This window comes from Emydura macquarii, unplaced genomic scaffold (genome assembly GCF_026122565.2).
Source record: "Emydura macquarii macquarii isolate MOO-44397 ecotype Brisbane River unplaced genomic scaffold, CSIRO-AGI_Emac_v2 contig_2246, whole genome shotgun sequence".
Taxonomy (NCBI): Eukaryota; Metazoa; Chordata; order Testudines; family Chelidae; genus Emydura; species Emydura macquarii.
The window spans coordinates 3,608,058-3,632,284 of NW_027132383.1; the positions used below are offsets into that span (position 1 = coordinate 3,608,058).

Genomic DNA, 24,227 nt, shown 5'->3' on the forward strand with positions numbered 1-24,227 from the left:
CTAGGTGAGAGAAGAGCCTGTTGAAGACAACCAGTGCAAGAATCTTCCCTCCTATAGACAGCAGTGAGATTCCGTGATGGTTTTCTCAGCTAGGTATGCTTCCCTTCCTTTTGTATAGGTGGACTGTGAAAGCATACTTGTACTTCTGGGGAATAGTACTCTGTTCCCATATAGTCTTGAAAACCCTGTTGAGTTTCTTTACCAGGTGACCATCGACACATTTATACACTTAAAGAGGAGTGTTGTCAGGGCCTGGAGACTTGCCTGTGCACAGCTGCTTCATGGTCTTGGTAACCTCATTTAAGGAAGTGTACACAAACAGCTCCTCCAGGACAGGATGCTGTGGGAGGGAATTGGTGGCTTCATTGGATACAGTGGATTGACTGTTTATGAGACTATCAAATTTCTCTGCCCAGTGAGAGAAAATATTGCCTTTCTCTGTGAGCAGCCGGTTACCATCTGCTGTGAGGACAGGTTGTACCACTGGATTTTGGGCCATACATAGCACAGAGACCTTCATAGAAGGCCTTCGTGTCATGCTTGTAAGCCACTTCCTACAATTCTGCAGTCTTCTGCTCCCACCAGTGGTTCTTCATTAGCCTCAATTGGGTTTGTAATGTATGTTTGACCTGATAGTACTTGGCCTTTTCCATTGCTGATTTCTTGTCCAAGATGTAGGACTTGTGTGTAGTATGCATGGTCTTCAGTACCCAGTCTATCTCACGGTCATTCTCATTGAATCATTCCTGGAGTTTCAACCTGACAAAGCCAAGAACCTTGGATGCTGTATTATATGTGGCATCTCTGAGCTTTTGCCAGGATGCCTCAATGTCTGTGTAGTTCTCTGAGTCCTTAGCTAACGCAGTCGCCAGTGTCCGCTTTTCTTGTTTGCTGGAGTCTTTCATGGGAGCCAGGTTGATTTTCTTTGGTGGTTTGAGGAGTTCTTTGGGGCATTCTGGTGAGAAATGTAGTGACGTGATGCTTCTCCCAAGCTGATAGTCTAAGCAGCATTTGGCACCTCTCAAAGAATGGGTCATATGCACATCTGTAATGACTTTAGACTGTACTATTACGTAATCCAGCATGTGCCACTGTTTTGACCTGGGATGCATTCATGTTCTTATATTTGTTGGCTTGTTGGAAGACTGTGTTGGTAGTAGTGAGATTGAACTCAGCACACTTGAAGAGAAGTAGTTGGCTGTTGGCGTTTGACCATCCAATACCATGATGGCCTAGCACCCTGCTCCACATGTCAGTTAGCTCCCACATATGCATTAAAATCTCCAAGGATAATCAGTTTGGCACCCCTCTGATGACCCTGCTGAGATCTTCATAAAGTGGTTCCTTGACCTCATTTGTATGAGTAATTGTTGGCATGTAGACACTGATAATGGTGGCATGCTGGTCTCTGGGTACATATTGTGCAGAACAACATAAGTCAGTCATTAACTCCCTTGGAGAGTGAGTCAAGCTTGTGGGTAATGTCAGTCCATATGGTGAACCCTACTCTTGACTATCTCTGCTCATTCGTGGCCTTTCCAGACTAGTAGAAGTTATAGCTTGCTCCTACCTCCTCAAGGTGGGACTCATCAGCAAGTCTGGTTTCACTGAGCGCAATAGTGTCTGTTATACCTTTTCAATGGTTTGGCAATAAGGGCTGTCCTTCATTGGTAAGGGTTGTGAGTTATTTATTTATTTATTTTTTTTGCCAGCATAGTTATGCTGGAAATAATCCTAGTGTAGATGCACTGGTACCTATATAAGGTGCTTTATATTGCTATAACTGTGTTCACACTAGGTAGGTAAGTCCTAAGCCTCCGTTCACTGTTATTTTGCTGTTACGCTTCACTTGCAGTAGATTGTTTGTTTGAGATATATGGTGTCATACAAATGCCTTTCATGGACTGTGGAATGCATCCTAGGCCTGTATCTTTGCTTGTAGAAAAATTCTACTTGAAAAATAGTATGTGCTCCTGTATTGAGACACACAGAAGAGCTAAAAGTTAAGGCTGCATAAGTCAGTTCCTTTGACATTTTCTGAGTTTTGCAGACTTTGCTGGGCCAAATTAGTGAGTTGCATGAAATTCTGTAGAATCATAGAAATGTAGGGCTGGAAGGGACTTCAAGAGGTCACCAAATCCAGCCCCCTGTGCTGAGGCAGGACCTAGTAAACTTAGATTGTCTGACTGGTATTTGTCCAGCCAGTTCTTAAAAATCTCTAATTATGGCAATTCCATATCCTCCTTTAAAAGCCTATTCCAAAACTTAGCTACTTATCCTAACATCATAGTTAACTTTTCCTAATATCTAACCTGAATCTCCCTGTCTAGTTTCCTTGTACTCTAAAATAAAATGGGTCTGTGGGGGAGGATAAAGAATAAAGCCTCTGAAATTCTTACTTTGATCCGAGGCCTTGGTTGGAGCTGACAAACTCATGTCTATTTAACACCTGTTTCTTTACTATTAAACTGCTTTACACCAATTAAGCTGAATTAAATGGCACTTGTAGTAGAAAGTGAGAGCATGAGGCCTGAAGCCTAGCATAACAGGCCAAGGCATAAGACCTAAGCTAAAAGAATGGTCAAGTCTGTTATAAAGCCAAGTTAGCAGGAGTCAGGCTGTGAACTTACGACTGCACAGAAACTGGCAAGAAGAAAGCTGATACTGCAAACACACACAATTCCAAAACATCCCTAAAGTCTAAAAATACATATCAGAGGCAGAAGGTACCAGGACATCCTAACACCAAAGAGATAACAAGGGCCACCTGACCTCCTCAAATGACATTTTAATGGATAGAAATATCTTTTTAATATGATGAATAGAGATGTTTTGACCAAACCATCCGGTACAAGGTAACGGGTGGTGGTATATGAGGTCAGAGGGTGGCAACTACCTGCGTCAAAGGGGCAGAACGAAATTTGTCTGTAACAGTGGGCATTGGGGGGAGGGGTGGTCACCTAACAAAGGAAGGGTCAGTCTAGAAGTCTGTCTAAGGCTCACATGTAGCCGTCTAGGTAAGTCACTCAGCCTTAGGATCTGTTTTCTGGTCTACTATAAAGGCCTCCTTGTGCTTGCTGCTTCTGCCTACCCACCTGTGGTTTATTGGCAGACAGGATAACTACATAGATTAGAAGCCATTTCTGTATGTGTGGCTCTGTAGTCTAGTGTTTGAGACAAGTCTGTTCCCAGCTTTACCGCAAACTTCCTGTGTGACCCTGAGCGAGATGCTTACTCTCTCTGAGGTTATCTAAAAATCATAGGCAGATAGTTGTAGAATGGGAGTAGTTTTTATTTGTATTGCAGTAGGGCCCAGATACCCCAATCAGGAATTAGGCCAACTATGTGCTACGCACTGTGCATGCACAAGACCCTGCCTCTTCATGGAAGGTGTTTTGAGAATTCACCCAGGACCAAATTATGTCTTCCTTTCTCATGGTGAGCAGTGTACTCTGCAAGTAGTCTCATTCATTTCAATAGGAACCACTGAGGGGCCTTTGGAAAGTGATCTCTGATCTCTCTGGAGTGATTCAGGGAACACAGCAATTGCTGCAGCCCCATAGTCCATCTAATCCAGAATTCAGTGTCTGACTAGGGCCAGTACCAGCTGCAAGAAACCTCCTGGACAATGATGGAATCAGCTGTTAATAGGGAAAACCTTTTGCCTCATCCTGTCACTAGAAGGTGGGCTGTGCCTAGAAAGAGCAGGGTTTTATGACTTTTTTTTTTTAAATCTAACTCATTAAAACTGTGTTCCCAGTCTCCTTTTTTGAATGTTGTTAATGTCAGTGGGAGCTTGTGACAGTGAGCGTCCAGGCTATTAGTGCTGCTCATGATAGAGGCTGGCTTCTGTCAATGGAGTTTTCTATAGACATGCGTATGCGCCATCTTCCTTAGCTGATCACTTTGAGCATAGTGACAAAAACCTGTCTTATCTACTGCCCCTGTTCAACTTTCAATTGGCCATAATCCTGACCAGTCTCAAGAGGGTTCCTGAATGGCTGACTCCTTCAGCAAGGCTTGGTTCCTGCCCCAATTCCAGCACACTTCCTCCTTCCAGTCCTATATGCACTGGTCACAGGCATGGTTTATGTTGAAACGGTGCATGTGGACTCTCACTTGGATTCCCAAATTGCTAGGCTGAGGTATGGCCTTGAAATGAGGAGGTTAGAATGGAAACTTCACATAGCCATAGCCTGGTGCTTACCATGGTGAGACCCATCCGTGCCCAAGGTAGCCAACTGATAATGCCAAAGTCAGGGCAGGCTGCAAAAGGAGAGCGGATTCTCCCCGCGCTGGTAGGTGACACTGAAGCCCGGCTTCCCAACCAGTCACGAACTGCTTCTGATTTCCCCACACTGGTTATCAAGAAGCCAGTCCACAAATGCCCACAGCCCCCTTTATTGCATTCCAGTTCCTGGCTCCCAAATCAGCACTGGGTCCAGTAAAGAGACCAGTTATTTAAACTCCATGCTCTTTACTAAAAAGGTTCCCTCTGACCCCAAGGGGTCAGCCACAGCACCAGATCAATATAAGTTCGGATCTTACCTAAAATACCACGCTGCCAGCCAATTCTTCAGTAACTAAACTAAAGGTTTATTGTAAAAAGAAAGAAATAAACCATGAGAGAAATGTTAGAAGATTAGAGCAATCACATACATACAAATGATTAAAAGTCCATACGCATCAGGTGTCTGGAAGAAATGTGGAGTTGCAGGCTTGTATAGTTCCCTCTGGTTCACATCCAGTACCTGGATGGGTCTGAGTCCTTCGGTTCAGTTGCAAGATGAATTGATCCAGAGGTAGGTGTGTGTCTGCAGCTGGACAGGAGCAAAGACCAAGATGGATCCTGTGGTTTGATCTTATATACCCCCGTTGTCCCTGGCCATGTGGCCTGGGGAAAGTCACAAGAGTTAAAATGGAGTCCAGAGTCACGTGGGCCAATCCTGGTAACTCTTCAGGTGTGCCTGGGGTTTCTTCCTGGGCCCCTTGCCTCTGTGAGTGTCTTAATGGGCCATTAAGTGGGCTATTGTCTTGGAGCCATCCTGTCTGAGATGTTGCCCAGGCAGCACACTTTGAAATACAGATATCTCAAATATATCCAACTTCCATTTCACATATTACACATGAACATAAGTATTATCATCTGACTTAGCACATTACAATCTTTCTAACAGTGCCCAACATGGCACATCTTACGTGAATATTTGCGATTTAGACACACTGATATTAACCCACATGACAAACGCCCCCACCTCAGACGTGCCCAGCACGACATGTGGTGCCTCCTATGACCCAGCACCTAGTGCTTTTGGTTCTGTAGCTTATTCCTTTGGTACCCAAACACCTGGAATAAAATAATCAAGAATGTCCCTGTAAGGAACAGATTCATTGTTCTTGGTGATTTCAATGCCCGTGTGGGCAAGGACTGAGATACTGGGGACATATCATTCCCAACACGGCACAGGTAGCCTTAATGAAAATGACCAGCATGTCCCTGAGCTTTGTGCCTCTTGTGAACTGATATTCTTGAACACATATTTTGCTGGTAGTAGCAGCAAGGTCACATGGAGGCACCCCTGCCCCAGACGCTGGCATCAGCTTGACTTCATCCTGATCTATCACAGAACTATTCACGATATACTGCATGTTCGATCAGTGCATAGCGCTGATTGCGACACTGACCTGCAAACTCCAATTGCACCTTAAAAAATATCCATCATGCAAATCCCAAAGGCAAACTTCACCTCAACATCACTAGCATGAAGGACTCTGACACTTCTGAGAAGTTTCAGTATGTGCTTGAGTGTGTTTCTGAAAATGATCAACTTGATTCCCTTGATGCTTAACCTTGTGGGACAATTATAAGAATAAGACACTGGCTACTGCCGGCTAACGACAACTGAGTCCAAAACTTTTAAGTTCAAAGAGGCTAAGGCTACAGTCCAGAAAGTCACTAGAGAATGTGCCCAGAAGTATTGATATGACCTGTGCTTTGAAAGAGGGGACCTTTGTGATACCTATGATGGAGTCAGAGGCACTTGGTCCTGTGACCCGTCCCGTGCCCAGGATAGCCCCCTGAAAATGCCAAGGTCAGGGCAGACTGCAAACGGAGAGCAGATGCAGTGCTGGTGGGTGGCACTGAAGCCAGACTTCCCAACCAGTCACAAACTGCGCTTCTGAATTCCCACAGAAGCCAGTATACAAATACACACAGCCCCCTTTACTGCATTTCAGTTTCTGGCTTCCAGTTAGCCACTAGGTCCAGTAAAGAGACCAGTTGTTTAAACTCTATGCTCTTTACTAAAAAGGTTCCCTCTGACCCCAAAGGGTCAGCCACCGTACCAGATCAATATAAGTTTGGATCTTACCCAAAATACCACGCTGCCAGCCGATCCTTTAGTAATTAAAACTAAAGGTTTATTGTAAAAAGAAAGAAACAAACCATGAGAGAAATGTTAAAGGGTCAAAGCAAATCAGATACGTACAAATGATTGAAAGTCCATATACATCAGGTTTCTAGAAGAATTGTGGAGTTTGCAGGCTTGTATAGTTCCTCTGGCATACATCCAGTATTTGGATGGGTCTTGTCCTTCGGTTCAGTTGCAAGTGAATTGATCCAGAGGCAGGTATATGTCTTTTAGCTGAACAGGAACAAAGACAAATTGGATTCTGTGGCTCGGCCTTATATACCCCCTGGCCTTGGCCATGTTGTCTTGTGGAATATTACAAGAACTAAAATGGATTCCAGAGTCACATGGGCCAATCCTGGTAACTCTTCAGGTATGCCTTTAGTTTCTTCCTGGGCCCCTTGCATTTGTGAGTGTCTTAATGGGCCATTAAGCTGGCTATTGTTCTGCCGCACTGCTCTATCTGGGGTATTTCCCAGCCAGCCCAAACTGACATACAGAAATATCAAATACATCCATAACTTCCATTTCACATATAATACATGAACATAAGTATTATTATCTTACGTAGCATATTACAACTTTTCTAACAGTATCTGACATGGCATATCTCACATGAATTATTATGATTTTGACATATTGATGTTAAATGCCCCTCCCCCCCCATCTAACCAGCATGACACCCCCAACGCGAGAGTGGTGTAGGAAGGAGTAACTGGAGCTCCTGAATACACCTCCAGGGCTCCCCTTATCCATCCAGCATGACAGGTCCAATTTGTAAAAAAGACGGCAAACCTGAAAGCGAAAGATGGTACTGTCCTGACTCAGAGGCAAGAACAACTTGACCGATGGACTAAGCATTGCAAAGAACTCTACTCTATCATTATCTGTAATACTACTTTAGCTGCCATTCCCCAGCTTCCAGTAATGTAGGAGCTGGACCAAATACCAACTCTCAAAGGTGTAGAGAAAGCCACCAAGGAGATTGCCTGCTGCTTTCCCAGGTGCAATGATCAGATACCTTTGGAGCTCCTAAAGGCAGAAGGGAGAAGGGTTGCGAGCGATATCCACACACTTCTCTGCGCCTGCTGGGAAGAAAGCCACATACCCCAGGATCTGAAAGATAGAAACATAAATTACTTTATACAAAAATAAAGGGGAAAGAGCAGACTGCAACAACTGCTGTGGGATATCTCTGCTCAGCATGGTTGGCAAGGTGCAAGGGTCCTGCTGAAATGACTCCAAGTTTATCCTGAGAACCAGTGTGGGTTCGGAGCTGGACGCTCCATTAGTGACATGTCCTTCACAATGTGCTTGCTGCAAGAAAAAAGCTCTGACCAACAGGCACCTCTCTATGTAGCATTGGTTGACCTACAAAAAGCCTTCAACATGGTTAGAAGCAATGGCATATAGAAGATCCTGTTGAAAATTGGCTGTCCAAAGAAAGTGCTTTCCCTAATTAAGGAATTCCATGAGGGAAGGAGGGAAACTATTCAGTATGAGAATGAAAAGGCAAATATAGTGCCTATCTTCAAAAAAGGGAAGGAGGATCTGGGAAACTGCAGACAACTCAGTCTCAGCTCAATCCCTGGAAAAATAATGGAGCAGGTACTCAAGGAATCCATTTTGAGGCACTTGGAAGAGAGGAAGGTGATCAGGATTAGGCAGCATGGAATCACCTAGGGCAGGTCATGCCAGATCAAGCCTTCTATGATTGCCTTCTATGATGAGATGACTAGCTCTGTGGATGTGGGGAAAGCGGTGGACGTGATATATCTTGTCTTTAGCAAAGGTTTTGATATGGTCTCCTACAGTATTCTTATCAGCAAGTTAAAGAACTATGGGTTGGATGAATGGACTACAAGGTGGATAGAAAGCTGGCTAGATCATCAGGCTCAATGGATAGTGATCAACAGCTCAATGTCTAGTTAACAGCTGGTAAAAATCGGAGTGCCTTGGGGATTGGTAGTGGGGCTGGTTTTGTTCAATGTCATCATTAATGATCTGGAGGATGGAGTGGATTGTACCCTCAGCAAGTTTGCAGGTGACATGTCAACATCACTAGAAGGGGGAAGTGGTAGATATGCTGCAGGGTAGGGATAATATACAGAGTGACCTAGACAAATTGGAGGATTGGGCCCAAAGAAATCTGATGAGGTTCAAGTACAGAGTCCTGCACTTAGGACGGAAGAATCCTATGCACAGCTACAGACTGGGGACCGACGGGCTAGGCAGCAGTTCTGCAGAATTGGGGGTTACAGTGGACAAGAAGCTGGATGTGAGTCAACAGTGTGCCCTTATTGCCAAGAAGGCAAACGGCATATTTGGCTGCATTAGTAGGAGCATTGCCAGCAGATCGAGGGAAGTGATCATTCCCCTCTATTCAGCATTGGTGAGGCCGCATTTGGAGTATTGTGTCCAGTCTTGGGCCCCCCACTACAGGAATGATGTTTACAAATTGGAGGGAGTCCAGCAGAGGGCAGCGAAAATGATTAGGGGGATGGAGAACATGACTTATGAGGAGAGGCTGAGGGAACTAGACTTGTTTTTTAGTTTGCAGAAGAGAAGAGTGAGGGCGGATTTGATAGCGGCTTTCAACTACCTGAAGGGGGGTGTGACGTTCCCCTAGTGCAGTCTGGACTGGTGAATCGCTGTCCACCCAATTTCCTATTCCTGGAGCCTGTCTTACTCTGCTTTTGTGTGTGAACTCCCACTCCTGGGCAGCTCATGCACAGCCGCTTGCAAGCAAGTTGCCCCCCAGTTATATGAGTGAATGCCTCTAGCCAGTCACTTATGGGATTATGCAATAGAATGATCCCAGCCGCTATCCCCAGTCCTAGATGCAACCTTAGGAACTGCCATCTTACAATGTTCAGTTTATCAAACATATTGATATACACCAGCCTTGTCACTTCAATGGGAGTCTTTGACACACCTTAAACCATTGCACTGTTTTAGATAAAATAAACTAACAAATGTATTAAACCACAGAAGGATTTTAAGTGATTATAAGTCAGAAAAGCAAGTCAGGTTTAATCAAAATAAACAAAAGCCAAACACATTTTAAACTAGATGACTTCCTGAGGTCCCTTCCAACCCTAATCTTCTATGATGCTAAGCTAAGCTTAACACTTTCAGCAACGTTACAAATTCAGATGATTTTCATCACAGGCTGGCTGGATTCCTTTCCAGTGGGTCTCTCCCCCGGGGTCAGCACTTCAGTTGCTTGGTAGTGGTTGTAGATGGAGGTGGGCGAGAGAGAGGCAAAATGTCTCCCCTTTTTAAAATGTTCCTTCTCCCCTTTGGTGCTTCAGCTCCTCTTCAGGATCAGGTGCCAAACAATGTCCGTATATGGTTCCCTCCATGTCCTGAGTCAGTGAGGTCCTTTGTTGACATCTAGATCAGTCCTTTGTTCCTGGAATACGGAGCTGGGTTTGTTCTACCCAAGCCGCAATGAGGTGTGAACTGCCCCTCTGCTCAGAGAGTCTTGCTTGGATATGTTTTAAGCCATTAGACACATCTTTGGAGCGCTCACTTAACGAGGCCTCATAACCATAGACATGACATTGCAACAAACATATTACTATAATAATAATGTTCGGTACATCATGAGCATTGCAAAAACATCTTACATGACATACTTTGCAATAAACAACACACAATTACACTTTCAGGGTGATCATGGGGGGTGCAGTGTGTCATGGGGTTCCAGAGAGAATGGAGCTAGGCTGTTCTCAGTGGTGGCAGATGACTGAACAATGAGCACTGGTCTCAAGTTGCAGTGGGGGAGGTCTAGGTTGGATATTAAGAAAAACTTTGTCACTAGGAGGGTGGTGAAGCATTGGAATGGGTTACCTAGGGAGGTGGTGGAATCTCCATCCTTAGAGATCTGTAAGGCCCGGCTTGATAAAACTCTGGCTGGGATGATTTAGTGGAGGTTGGTCCTGCTTTGAATAGAGGATGGACAGCAGCTTGTTTAACGTCAGGTTATTTTAGAGAAAAGGCATGTCACCCTGCTCACTGTTCGGGATCTGCTCTTCACAGATGATGCTGCATTTGTCTCTAATTCACCTGATGAATTGCAGATCACGATGAATAAGTTCTCTGATGCATGTATCAAGTTCGGGATAGTAATTAGTATTAAGAAAACAGTTGTCGGATGAGGTCCCTGAGGTCCCTCCCAACTCTCATATTCTATGAGGCCTAGGGCGGGGATCTCCCCACATTCCTGAGGTGGAAACTGATGTAGAAAAACATTGAGCTTCTCAGCAATATCCTTATTCTCCTTAACTGCTTCCTCCTTCCTGCGGTGCGCAGCATCCCCTTGCATCGTGGGCTTCCTGTTCCAGACAGACTGATACTCTCTTGCTAATCTCTCTCCTTGCTCCCATGTCACTGCCATTCTTTATGCTCCATTCTGTTGGCTTACGTGGACTGGCTTTCCCATGTCTATCTGGTATCTATTGGTGACTTCATTAATGAAGACATCTTCCATATTTGTATTCCTGTGATTTGCTGTGTGCTCTGCAAAACAAGTGAAGGTGCTCCCTGCCCTGAGGAGCTTCCAGTTTGCATAGAGGTCGGGGGTTGTTAAGGGGCAATAGGATAATGGGGTTGGAGCCTGGTCACACTTAATGACTCCATTAACTCCTTCCCTGCATCTCTTCTGGATCACCAATGAATCTGTTAAGCAGCTGGTTCCTATGGCGTCTTGCTCCATACATATGTGGCAGCTGCAGCTTTGAGAGGTGGCGTTTCTGCATGAAGGGGCCTGGGCAAAAGGAATCTATTCACTGCCGGCAGTGAACTACTGAGGATTGTGTAGGGCTGGAGTAAGTAGGTAGGATGGGATCCCCTGTGATGCTGTGGCTGACCTGGCTCTGATTTCTCCTTCCAGCCTTTCTTCCGGCTCCTGAATCTGCGCAAGCTGGGCCTGAGTGACAATGAGATTCAGAGACTTCCCCCCGAGGTGGCCAACTTCATGCAGCTAGTGGAGCTAGACATCTCTCGCAATGGTAAGGCTGAGACTAGCCAGGGAGCGGGGGGGGGAAGACACCTTGTCAGGAGCCTAATACCAGGCTCTTCCTAGCACCCCAATGTCCCACCTAGTACACTGCTCCATGGGCCACCCAGTGTCACCAGGACCTCAGTTCATGTTCCAAAGGAGGATGTGCCCCTCAGGAGCCTCCCAGAGGAACTCTGCTGGGAGTTGGTCTTGTGCCATGGAGTCTCCACAACTCCATCCTCTTGCTCTGTGATAGGCTGTCACCGGGACATCCCCTGTCGCCACAAATTCAGACGGGAAATAAGGTGTAAATTTTTAACGGTGAGAGTAATTAACCGTTGGAACAATTACCAAGGGTTGTGGTGGATTCTTCATCACTGAGAATTTTTAAATCAAGATTGGATGTTTTGTAAAGATATGTTCTAGGAATTATTTTGGGGAAGTGCTGTGGTCTGTGTTATGCAGGAGGTCAGACTAGATGATCACAATGGTCTCTTCTGGTCTTGGAATCTGTGGGGCAGGTTTTGTCTTAGACTCATATCTTCACATGACTGGCTCTTACGGGGTCTTTTTTCCCCTCTTCACTTCAGACATTCCAGAAATCCCTGAAAGCATCAAATTCTGCAAATCCCTGGAGATTGCTGACTTCAGTGGGAATCCCCTCTCCAGGTAGGGAGGGATGGGGGAGGGACAGACAATCTCCTCTCCTGGCTGCACTAGGTGCAATGGGTGAAGAAGGGGAAACACCCTGTTCTCTCCAGCTTTCCTCACTCAGCAGCTCATATTTGGCCTTCCATGGAACTAAAAATAGAGAGAGGAAGAGCCTGTGATCCCCCAGCCTCAGACAAGCTCCCCAGATTCACGTACTCTCCTGGCACCATGGCTTACATTACGCAGCGGAGATCCTTCAAAGCACTGCAGTGCTCTCCCCTCTGTTGAGACTGTGTCCAGGGGCATGTTTGTCCTTTGCTTAGTAGTGCTGCTGGTGTTTGTGATGTGGCCATGTGTCTCTGGGAATTGGTTTGAGAACTGTCCTCCTACCCCCTAAACTGGAGACACAGGAATGACTGTGGCACTGCAGAACTTGGGGAAAAAGGTCTGTGTTTCTTCGTCAGGCTCCTAGATACTCTGTTCTTGGTGCCCCTTGGTAACTCAGCCGCACTGATCTGTGGATCTGCTCTGAGCTCCCTCCCTTTTGTCAGCATCTCTGTGCTACTACTGTGCCTGGAGCTGAGCACAGGGTGTTAGGGGTTTACCCAGAACCTTACAGAAAGGGACTCTCCCATCCTGTCTCAGCCTGATACCTTTGTACCTCTGTGTCCTTTTGGGACGCCTCTCCTCTCCCCTCCGCTGCCTACTTTCCACTCAGTCCAAGCTGCCTACTTTCCACTCAGGGTGACGTTTTGCCCCAACGTACATTACAGTTCTTGGAGACACAGACTCCCATTATCCAATTTATATTTTCCAGGCGCCCAGCTCCTGCAGACTGTGCCCCTTTAAATTAGTGTTAGTGCTCTGCTGCCCCCTTGTGGTGGTGGTACACAAGAGCATAGGTTTGCCATACTGGATCAGCGCTGCCTCCAACTATGTGATTTCCCCCCTAATGCATCTGGCCCAGTAGACATTGCCATTTCTTGCGATGGGTGCCTGTGATGGGACAGAGCCAGGGCCGGAGCGAGTTCCTCTCCCTACATAAATGTTTCAGGGATCAGGATGAGGTGGAGGGGCTCGGGGTTGTTTGTGCACAAAACTGTAACGTTGCTGACTTTGTCATTTCCTCTGCAGGCTTCCCGAGGGCTTCACCCAGCTGCGGAGCCTGGGCCACCTGGCTCTGAATGATGTGTCCCTGCAGAGCCTCCCCAGTGATATTGGGAAGTGAGTGCAATTCTGCTTTTTGCTAGCTGTGTGGGGATTGCAGTGCAGGGGTAGGAGGAGAAGTGGAGGGAATCGCTGCACTCTGGGGGAAAGAGCTATTTATCTGAACTCTTTGTGGCCTTATGACCATTAATGAAGTTATCCCCCACACAGCCCAGCAGCATCACTAGTCCATATCCCAGATGGCAACTATGGCTCAAGAAAGGAAAGGACTTGTTCCAGAGACCCCAGGCCTCGTGGTCTTGGGGACTCAGCTTCCTCTCTAGAGCACATACAGCCCTTGTTCCCCTGTGAAGTAGCTGTATTCAGTTCAGTGAGATCCTCAGCATGAGGAGTTCTGAGTGCTTAGGCAGAACCCTCAGGGCCCTGTCAGAGGGGGCATGACCTTCCTACGCCCAGGGCGGGGCATCATCTTGTGTGCGGAATTTGATCTCTTGGGTGCAGGCTGCTTCACAGGCTGATGCCATCTCTCTCCTGTCCCCTGGACTGGGAGCAGCAGCCTCCGTGGTGTTTTGATAGGAAGTCTCCATTGGCCTTGATAATTTTAGGACATTTTTATTTCAACTGTACGTCACCTCTGCTACTTGCGTACACAGTGCAGTCATATATGTGAAGGACTGCCCTGAGGGAGCGTATGAGCATCTGAATTTGTGTCCTTGAAGGGACCATCTCCTGACCCCACTCCCAGTCATTCTGGCTTCCTGACCGCCTTTTCTCTTGCAGTTTGGCAAATCTGGTGACTCTGGAGCTGCGCGAGAACCTGCTCAAATCCCTCCCCACGTGAGTGTCCTGTTGGGTGGCTGTGAGACCTTCCTCACTGCTTGCTTAGGGGAGCCCCAGGGGCTGGCCATCTGCAGTGCAGACCGTAGCACCCTGGCGAGGGGGTCTGCAAGGCTTTGAATGAATAAGCTCTCTTCTTTGGTGGATTAATGTGGGTTGGTATGAGGAGAAGGGGTTTGTTCAAGGCATAAGGGTAGGGAGGGACATTTGGAATCTTTTTAGCTGAGCTCAAGGTCACACTGGAGAAAGCAATGGAATTTGGGGGGGCTGCTGCTCTGAAGTCTCTGCTGGATATACTGAGAACCTCCCTCACTTGTGGGTTAGAGTTGGGGAAAGGTGGTTTTGGAGGGCAAGGGATGATAGTGTTTATGGGGCAGTAGATGAGGATTTGCAATGGATGGTAGAATGAGGGATTTGGGGAACAGGGGAACGGGGCTAATTGTGTTCCCTTTTTCAGACCCCTGTCCTTTTTCAGGCAACATCTACATGCCTGTCCTGGCCCAGGAGCTCTCCTGGTTGGGGGTGGAGGGTGTTGGGCTTCAGTGGAACGCTGGCCTTCTCGGGCAAGTGGGGATAAAAGAGAGAAGTTGAGTCACCAAGAGTTGTTGTAAGGATTTGGGAAAGGGGGTGAGTTGTGACTTCCCTGCAAACAGTGAATTGCTTCATCAAAGGAAGAGACAGACGGACAGCAGGGGTGCCGGCTAATGAAGCTGAATGTAGGTCTCCTATCAGGAGCCCCACTGCTGACTCTTGTCTCTAACCCATGTCAATCCACATCAGCTCAATATCTGCCTGCCAGTCAATCCAAATGCCCACTACCATGTTTCCCTCCATTCTTTTTCAAGTATATGTCCGTGTGAATCCCACTGCAGGGTGAGTGTGCATCTCATCCCTGTGAGATGAGTCTTTAGAATAGCAGTGCCCTCTAGCTGCGCATGTGCCCTGAGCCTCCTGTTCTTCTCTGTGAAGGGATGAGGTGCAGCAGCCGCAATTCTGCCTCAGTTCCTTCTTACTGCCCGTGCAACGAGATGGAACCGAGCGAGTGTCTGAGTTACTGCTCCTGATTTTCAAACCAGTCCTTTTCTCAACGAGCTCCGTGAAGACAGTCTATCTTCACACCACTTTTACTTTACTTTCTTTAAGTGAGACAGTCCATTAAAGAAGAAAGGGGCCTCCCTGTACTGTGGGGCGAGTTGCTTTGTGCCAGCATGCAGACTCTAATCCATCAGGGTTCAAACTTTGCCTATCCTATTTCGGACTCATCCCCTTTCTCATTGACGGACACAGCTGTTGCCTCTTCTGTCTGGGGCAGAGCCATATCCTGGACAGTTGCTTGTTGCTCTGGTACTTTTCCTGCAGGACCTGCAAAGCCAGGGATGCACTTCCTGTGCAACTGTGCAGGTCATTTCAGACCCAGAGGAAATGACAACCACCGAAATGGAGCAGGCCAGCACTTTTCAGGCAGGCATCTCCCCCTATGATCAGGCAGCAAAAGAGAGTGCTGTCAGAACTGGCACTGCCACCTTAATGATAGATCACCTATGTTTGAGTCACAGAAGGCTGCTGCCAAGAGAATCCTCCAGGGAGCATAAGTGCAGCTTCATACATGGGTCTTCCTCCCAAGAAGAATGTGAAACATTGCTCCTCCAAGGACGGGTCAGCACAGGGGTCCAGTATCAGGCCTATGACTGAACTGATGCTGGGCCTGAGATAAGTCCCAGCAAAGGCCCCAATGGCCCCTGTATTCAGTGACTGGCACTGGATCAGATGCAGAGGTCACCCCACCATGTGACAACACCATTCAAAGAGGCTTACTTGTCTGAACCCATGTCAGTTTACTTTTCTCACCACTGTCAAGCATGGGTGCCTTTTTTTGCCTTTGGAGAGTAACCACAAGGATGCTACCAGAGGTCCTGTGCCAGGAGCTCCACTGCAGGTAAAACAGGAGTGGCAGTGGGCCAGCCAACCCTAACAAGGCCAGTATCCCTATGGCAAGCCTCCTTGGCCTTACTGGGGACTATCATCATATGTATCCCAGAGAAGACCCCCTTCTCACACTTCCAAGAAGATGAGGAGATCTTGCTGTCTGGGAGAGGTGTTGGCCAGATCTCCAACATCAGTGCCTGCTATTGGCCACCATGAGCTGGAAGTAGCGGAAGGTCAGCAGCAGCAACCCTCATCTCTGCCCAAGGAGTTGTCACTGCCTCATCAGTAAACGAAGACAACAGCTACTACCCTGGTGGCTGATGACTTCAAAGCCTTGTAGGATCTCTTGTCCCACAAATCAGAGACTCTGAACATCAAAACAGCAGTTTTACATGAGAAGTCCCATAAGCTGTTTGATATTCTGAGTTTGACTACTCTATTCTGAGCTTGACAACTTTGACTAGGATTGCCCTTCCCATCAGTGAGGGCATACAGGATCCAGCTAAGGGACTCAGCAAACCCTGGCCTCTCTCCCCTCTTCTTTTAAATGAGTGAAGAAAAGATACCAGGTGCCCCCAAAGGGATCTGAACACTTTTACACCTATCAGACTTAGGATCTTTAGTAGTGTCTGCAGTTCAGGGGAAATCCAAATCTTTGGAAGGTACTCTAAAGCATAAAGGCCCAAAGAAATTAGACTTTTTTGGATGCAAAGCATGCGTCTCACTTCAGCTCCAGGTGGTGAACTACTAGGCCTGGTTTGTGAAATACAACTTCCTCACTTTGGAGAGGATTGCTCCTTTCTTATCAAAGATCTCCCTGTGCTCCTGCAGGGGAGTTTTAAAAAAATAATAAAAGGCCAAATGGTCACCACATTCTGTGGAGCCAGCTGTGACACGACTGACACAGCCATGCTGTTGAAGGCCATGGCTGTTGTCTGTTAGTGTCCTAGATGCCCAAAGAGATGCAAGTCACCTTCACGGACCTGCCCTTTGAGGAGAATGGAACTCTGTGGTTCCTGAAAGACTCAGGACTACATTTAGGTCCTTAGGGATTTACACTCTGGCTCCATACCAGAAACCCTGTAAGAATCAGCTCCAGGGGAGACAAAGGAGACTTATACTCTCAGGGCTGGCAACCTGCATGCCCACCTTGGAAACGATTTTGGTATCCTAGCAGATGGTTGTCTTCTGCCTCCTTCGCCACCCATCCCACTCCATCAGGGGCAGCAGGTTTGATGGGAGTGTTGAGAGTCACCCTAGTGGTGATCCAGAGCCTGTCACTGCCTTCAGAAGCTGCCTTGCCCTCTTCGTTTCCACACCTTCCACCCTTACCCCTTCCATATCCCTCTTCGGAGATGAGAGCCTATTATGAAAAGTGGCCTTGTTGCTTTGTCTAGGAGCCATAGTTACCACAGGAGAAGAGGCTTCTACTTCTGATATTACCTTATCCCCAAAAAAAGGAGGTCTTTGTCCTCTCCTTTATCTGAGAAGACTGGACTGGTACGTTCACCATCTCAGATTCAGGGGATGGTAGTGCTTGCCTTCATCATTCCAACTCTGCAGCCTCAGGACTGGTTCACATCTCTCCACTTGAAGGACATGTCTATCCATGTGGTCTTCCCTGTAGCCCACAGGAAGTACCTGAGATTCACAGTGGGGCTGAATCACTACCACCACAAGGTTCTGCCTGTTGGATTCTTCACAGCACCATGAGTCTTCACAAAACACCTAACTGTGATAGTGGCACAACTGAGAAGACAAGACATCCATGTCTACACTTTTCTGCATGACTGGCTGGCTAATCAGAGGTAGGTCCCAGCAGGAGACAACAGGCCTAGTTTACATTATCTTCCTGTTTGTCCAGCTGAGGCATACAGTGAACTATAAAAAGTAGTATTTTACCCATTGCAGATGATAGCTCATAGGAACTGTGATCAACTGCAGGTCAGAAAGGGTATACTTGCCTGAAAAGCTCAAACCCTGCTGTGATTACATGAAGCTGTTAGGCCATATATCAGCATGCACACACATGACACTGCTCACAATACTTCACTCAAGGCCTCTCCAGCTCTGAATCAGGTCTGTCTACTCCCAGGTCAGACCTGGACAGACAGGAAGATCTCAGTGCCACCTCATGTCTTCAAAGAGTCAACATGGTGGATAATGTGAGAAGAGGGATACCATTCTCATTCCTGTCCCCAGCAAAGAATTTAATTGTGGACGCCTCAGAGATAGGCTGTGGAGCCCAGCTGAACCACCTGCAAATGATCTAGTCCCTGGAAGACATGGGACTCACAAAGGTCCTGGAACTTGGAGCTGGCCTACATGTCCTCCAAAACTCCACAGTGCAGATCCTGATAGACAGCACCTGTGAGGCATTACATAAACAAGCAAGGAGTCACCGACTCATTGCCCTCTGCCTGGAGGCCATCAAACTCTGGGCAAGATGCCACTAACATAGGATAACCCCCATGGTTCTTTACCTCCTGGGAGCCAGCAATGTCGTGGTGGACTTCTTGAGCTGATAATCTGTGACCAATCATGAGTGCAGCGCTCCATTAGACAACTGATATTGCATCATTGGAGGGTTGCTTTGATAGACCTCTTGTCCACCAAGGGAAAAAGCCATGATTGTTCTCATAACTTCATGCCGGCCCAGGCATTTTCGGCTGACAAACCTGCTGCAGATGTCCATTCAGCTGCCAGTCTGACTCCTAGGCTACTCATACCTGATCTTGCAGCACCATGGTCCTGACCCAATGTCCCTGTATCTGATGGCTTGGATGTTAGATGGTTAAGTAGTACGGACAGGGTCTTCTTTAGACAGGTCCAGGAGATCTTGACACAGAGCAGGAAGACATCTACCTGAAGGACATCACCATCAAAATGAGAGGTTTTTGGGTTGTGCGCTTAATAGGGATGTAGGTTTTGCCACTGAGGCTCAAGGGCTTGCTGCATCTGGAACCCTCTGGCCTTTTGTTCAGCTCCATTAAGGCCTATCTCTCAACAGCCTTGGTTTGTCATCTGAACAGTTGTGCTCCATTTTCTCTCTTCTGAAGGTATCCCAGTTGCTCAAGGCTGTGTTATGTTTTTACCCATGGGTCAAGAACTTGTTCTTCCCTGGAACAGTGCCCTTGTCCGCTCGAGGTTCCCAAAGGGAGACCTCATGAATGTCTTTGTTACAGCTGGGAGAAAGCCTCCCAGCCAGGTAGATGTTTGCACTAGTGGAACTCGAGCCAGTACACTGACATTAGTTAGGTGGATGTTGATGCTCTGGCAGAGATTCGGGCTAGCCGCGCACACTCAAGCGAGGAGGGTAGGGTGGACTTGAGGTTGGGTGGCTAGCCAGAGTCTCTGCCAGTGTTAAGACATCCACAGAGCTATTTTTAGCATGCTAGCTTAAGCCCCACTAGTGAGTCTCTCACACCCAGCTGCCATGTAGACATACCCTTTGAGCCCCTTTCAGAATTCTGCTTAGTTCCTCTCATTTGGAAGATGGTCTTCCTAATCACTATCATTTCAGCCAGGAGAGTGAGTGAGCTTCAAGCGCTTGTGGCTGATCCTTCCTATGTGACATTTCATAGGGACAAAGTGGAGCTGAGACCTGACTCTGAGGTGGTCTCAGAATTCCATCTCAGTCAATTAACCTGCTTGATTTTTCCCTGAAATACCACTCTTAATCAGCAGTGAAGTTGCACATACTGCAGATTTGCAGAGCCTGAATGGTTTGGTTCTCTCCATCTCCCCATTTTTTCCTGGCTGTAGCCAATCATTCCAAGGGCCAGGTCATCTCATCGCAAAGGGTATCTAAATGAATAACACAATGTATCTTACTGTGTTAGTTACCAGTTGGTAGGCACACTTCTTCCACTGCATGTTAACGCTCACTCCACCAATGCTCAAGTGGATATCCTCTTCCTACTTCAGAAATATGCCAGTTTCTGAGATCTGCAAGGCAGTAATGTGTTACCCACTTGATTTTTGTCAAGCATTATGCAGTGCAGTTAGCTGCCAGGGCATATGTCGAATTCAGGAGAGCAGAACTGGAATTTCTGTTTGTTTGCAGCTGCTGCTTCTCATTTCACTGTTTGAAAGGGGTGCCAGTCACCAACAGTGGGACTGCACTACATACCTGAAGAAGAGAGAATGGTTACCATGTAGTAAGTGTGGCTCTTTGAGATGTTTGCATCACAAGAACAAATGGATATAAACTGGCCATCAGGAAGTTTAGACTTGAAATTAGACGCAGATTTCTAACCATCAGAGGAGTGAAGTTCTGGAACAGCCTTCTAAGGGGAGCAATAAACCTAGCTGGCTTCAAGAATGATCTTGATATTTATGGAGGGGATGGTATGATGGGGCAGCCTAATTTGGCAATTGACTGATCTTTGACTATGAGAGATAAATATGCCCAATGGCCTGTGAAGGGATGTTAGATGGGGTGGGTTCTGAGTTACTACAGATAATTATTTCTGCGTATCCGGCTGGTGAGTCTTGCTCACATGCTCAGGGTTTAGCAGATCACCATATTTGGGGTTGGGAAGGAATTTTCCCCAGGGTAGATTGGCATAGGACCTGTGGATTTTTCACCTTCCTCTGTAGCATGGGGCACAGGTCACTTGCTGGTGGATTCTCAGTACCTTAGTCTTTAAACCATGATTTGAGGACTTTAATAACTCAGTCATAGGTTAGGGGTCTATTACAGGAGTGGGTGGGTGAAATTCTGTGGCCTTCATTGTTGAGGAGGTCAGACTAGATGATCATAATTGTCCCTTCTGACCTTACAGTTTATGAATCTGTGATATGTTATTGGTGTGGAACCCATGACCCGCCCTCCATCCCTGCTTTTGGAGTCCTCAGCTAACACAGGCTTCAAAATGCGAGGAATCTTAAGGAGGGTCATGGCTGCTTTCTGCCCTCACATGGGAACATGAGGAGGTGCAGGGCCCACATGTGGGCAGCCCTGATGGATTCTGCTATTCAAAAGGTTTAGATCTAATACGCATCTGGAAGAGCCATGGTTATTACTGTAGGATAACCATTCTTCCCCTGTTACTGCAGTATTTTTGCACTCTGTTCTTTCCATCAGTCATTTCTTGGCTTTCCAGTGTGCATGCAGAGTGACTGTTGAGTAGGCTTAGGGGACAGTAGCTGCCTGCACAGGAGTCTCCTTCCTGAGGCAGTGAAAACTGAGCTAGTGGAACCCATCTGAAGAGAATAAAAGGGCAGAAGAACTGCTGGGGTGGGAGGCTGTACAGGTATAAAGGAAGGGAGATCTCTGACATTAGGGGATGGATAGTGAGTGGCCCATGTTTTAGGGGCCAGAGGATGGGATGGGAATGTAGAGCCAGGATTCAATGCAGATAAACCTGTTAGCCATCTTGCTTGGAGTTGTTGCTGTGTTGCTTAGTGCTGTGGGCTGCTGGAGTGGAGACATACACACAGTGGTTCCTGGCATGTCTAGGATGAGTACCACAGATACAGACTCTGCTCAGGTCCTGCTTTCACTCAGCACTAGAAACTTGCCCCAAGGTGCTGCCAGGACTTTAGCTCCCAGACAGGCTTCTCACAAGACCATATCCAGTGAACAACTTGTTCGTTGGTATTCCTTTGTCTCTTTCTGCAGTACAATGCCCAGGGTGCTCTCTTATCCTCTACAGGGATAATGGGGCCCCAACCTTGAGGTTAGGGGACTAAAAGTGCTTGCTCCCTCCTCTCCCTTGTAACTCAGCTCCTGCAACCCCCTGAGCATGTGTCATTCTCCCTTTAGCTTTTTACTGTTATCTCCATCATCCTGTTCCAAGGGCTCAATCATCACAACAGGCCAGCAGCAGGGCTGAGGCAGGCCTAGCCTGGCCTATGGAACTCACCTGCTCACATGTCCCTGCTCAAAGCAGGTCTGCTTGAGCTGATGGAGGAAACGCCAGCAACTCTTCTTCCCTGGGGTTCCCAGCATCACTGAGCCCAGATCCTAGAGCAGACAGTGCCTTGTGGGCCTTAGCTGCTCTGAGAGGAGGTAGGGCAGAGTCCCAGATCGCCTGAGCCCCTTGGCTTGGAGGCACCATGGAAAGAGCTTTCCAAGCTGATTCTTTGGTCTCCTGGTGCCTGGGTGATTCACAGTGGTGATGCCTGGAAAACTGGGGTCCCTGATGCTAATCTCCCCCACTCTTTCTCTCTCTCCCCCCTTGATGGTCTGCAGTTCGCTCTCATTCCTCGTCAAGTTAGAGCAGTTGGATCTTGGTGGCAATGACCTGGAAGTCCTGGTAGGTGAAGGGGATGGAAGGGAGGATGTGGGAGGGGACGGAGGTGGGTGGTGGTTGGGACAATGCTCTGGACCCCTTTGGGGATGGATGGATGGATGAAATCATAAGGAGCAGACCCTGTACTGATCAGCGGGTGATTCCACAATGTGTCCATTGCAGCCTGGTTCTGTTCTCTTGCTTTGTTGGCTCTGTGTGTTGTTTTTCTCCATACCATTGCTCATCTTGGTATCCCTTACATCCCATCCCCTTTTCTCTGGTGGGACTCTCCCCTGCTCTCTAGCTGCCTGAGGATTTATGCCTCTCCAGTTCTGTCACTTGCCTTAGCTGCCTCTGAACTTTGAGTCCCCATCCCAACCACCCCTTGTCATCTGCTTTTGTCTCTTCAGCTCTGGCTTTTTGCCCTTTCCCTTTCTGATTTGGCTTTGCCACTAGAGAGAGATCCCAGCAACTGACAGCTGTGGACACTGAAACCTCCATGTAGGCCTCCTACCCCATGAATGCTGGAGACCTGCGCTGAGTGCCTGGGTGAAACCTGGGCTCTGCTGCTCTTGGGTATTTATTGCAGCCTTTGACTGAGCACGAATCCAGGTGTGTTCTGTAGTTTCCACAGCTGCAGAGAAAGGTGCTCCAGAGGGCTTCTCCAGAACTGGCTTTCCAAGACATTAACCATCTAGCCCTCTTGTCTGTGAAGAAAACCTCCTAAAGCGAGAGCCCCCGGGAGGTGGTGCAGCCCTTTCTGCCAGAGCCTTCAGACAAGCTGCACGAATAATTCTGAGGCATGAACTGCTTCTCAGTGAGCGTTAACTCCAAAATCTAGATCTTTCTTTCAACATCAGCGTTGTTCATTGTTCTTTCCACTGCTGATTGCTTTAGTAGTGACATCTAGCTAATGTGCATGTCCTCTGTGGCTGACTGGTGGTTGATAATCTTGGTGTAGTGGGTGGTTGATTAATATCAAGTCATCTCTGCTCATTCCCACAAGGAGGAAGGAGAAGGGAGATTTATTCCCTTTTGAGGCAAAAGCCTCCAAAGCCCTAGCTCATCTATCACCCCTCTGTGGGGCCAAACAATCTCAGTTGTCCCCTTCTAGTTTGCTCCAGGGGGGCACAGCCTTTACCCCAGAGTAGGTGCTCTCCTGTGGAGAGGGGCTAACATTCTCAGCTTTCTTGTTCTGTCGCAGCCGGACACTCTGGGAGCATTACCGAACCTTCGGGAGCTCTGGCTAGATCGAAACCAGCTTTCAGCCCTGCCCCCGGTGAGTACCTGTGCCATGGGTGTTGCCTCACTGCTGTGCTCCCTACTCTATCACTCCCTTGAGCCAGGTGGTGTTTCCTTTCCCCTCCCAGGAGCTGGGCAATCTTCGGCGCTTGGTCTGTCTTGATGTATCTGAGAACAAGCTGGAGCAGCTGCCCAATGAAGTCAGCGGGCTGATTGCACTGACAGACCTACTGTTGTCACAGAACCTATTGGAAAGTATTCCCGATGGGATTGGTAAGTGCGCTGGAGCGAGGTCCCTCATGTTTGGGTTGGTGCTGTATTACCCTATGGAAGCCATTGGGATGGGAGGGAGCTCTGTGTGGGAGAGTAAGGGCCAGGAGCAGGGGCCATGTCACGCAGTGGATGGTAGCAGTCAGCTAAGCCCTGCTGGGAGTGTGAGGGAGGGATGATTTGGCTGAGCAGGTGTGGGCAGGGCCCATATCACTCCATGGTGTAGCTCATGTTTGTCTCTCCCCATGTTCAGGTCAGCTGAAGCAGCTCTCCATCCTAAAGGTGGATCAGAATCGGCTGGCTGAGGTGACTGAGTCGATTGGGGACTGTGAGAATCTCTCGGAGCTCATCCTGACAGAGAATGTGCTGACAGTATGTGTTCTGGCAGTCATGCCAGCCCCTATGGTGTCACTCAGCCTAACCCCTTATTAGTGGTCCTGCTCCATACCAGTATGTCATCTCCTTGGGCTCTGCCCACAG

The 24,227-nt window shown here is 47.6% G+C and overlaps 1 protein-coding gene across 23 annotated transcripts in view; it reads left to right on the forward strand.

The window, feature by feature from the left end:
• Positions 1–24,227, forward strand: part of SCRIB (scribble planar cell polarity protein) — a 216,294-nt gene that overhangs the window by 28,033 nt on the left and 164,034 nt on the right. For all 23 annotated transcript variants that reach the window (XR_010922039.1, XM_067560190.1, XM_067560200.1 and 20 more), the window contains exons 2-9: positions 11,308–11,425; positions 12,006–12,084; positions 13,201–13,290; positions 14,014–14,070; positions 22,196–22,259; positions 23,440–23,514; positions 23,606–23,750; positions 24,001–24,119. Coding sequence is in view for 22 of the 23 variants with exons in the window: in XM_067560190.1 (XP_067416291.1) it covers positions 11,308–11,425; positions 12,006–12,084; positions 13,201–13,290; positions 14,014–14,070; positions 22,196–22,259; positions 23,440–23,514; positions 23,606–23,750; positions 24,001–24,119 (747 nt within the window). In the remaining variant the exon portion in view is untranslated. The remainder of the gene's footprint in view (positions 1–11,307; positions 11,426–12,005; positions 12,085–13,200; positions 13,291–14,013; positions 14,071–22,195; positions 22,260–23,439; positions 23,515–23,605; positions 23,751–24,000; positions 24,120–24,227) is intronic.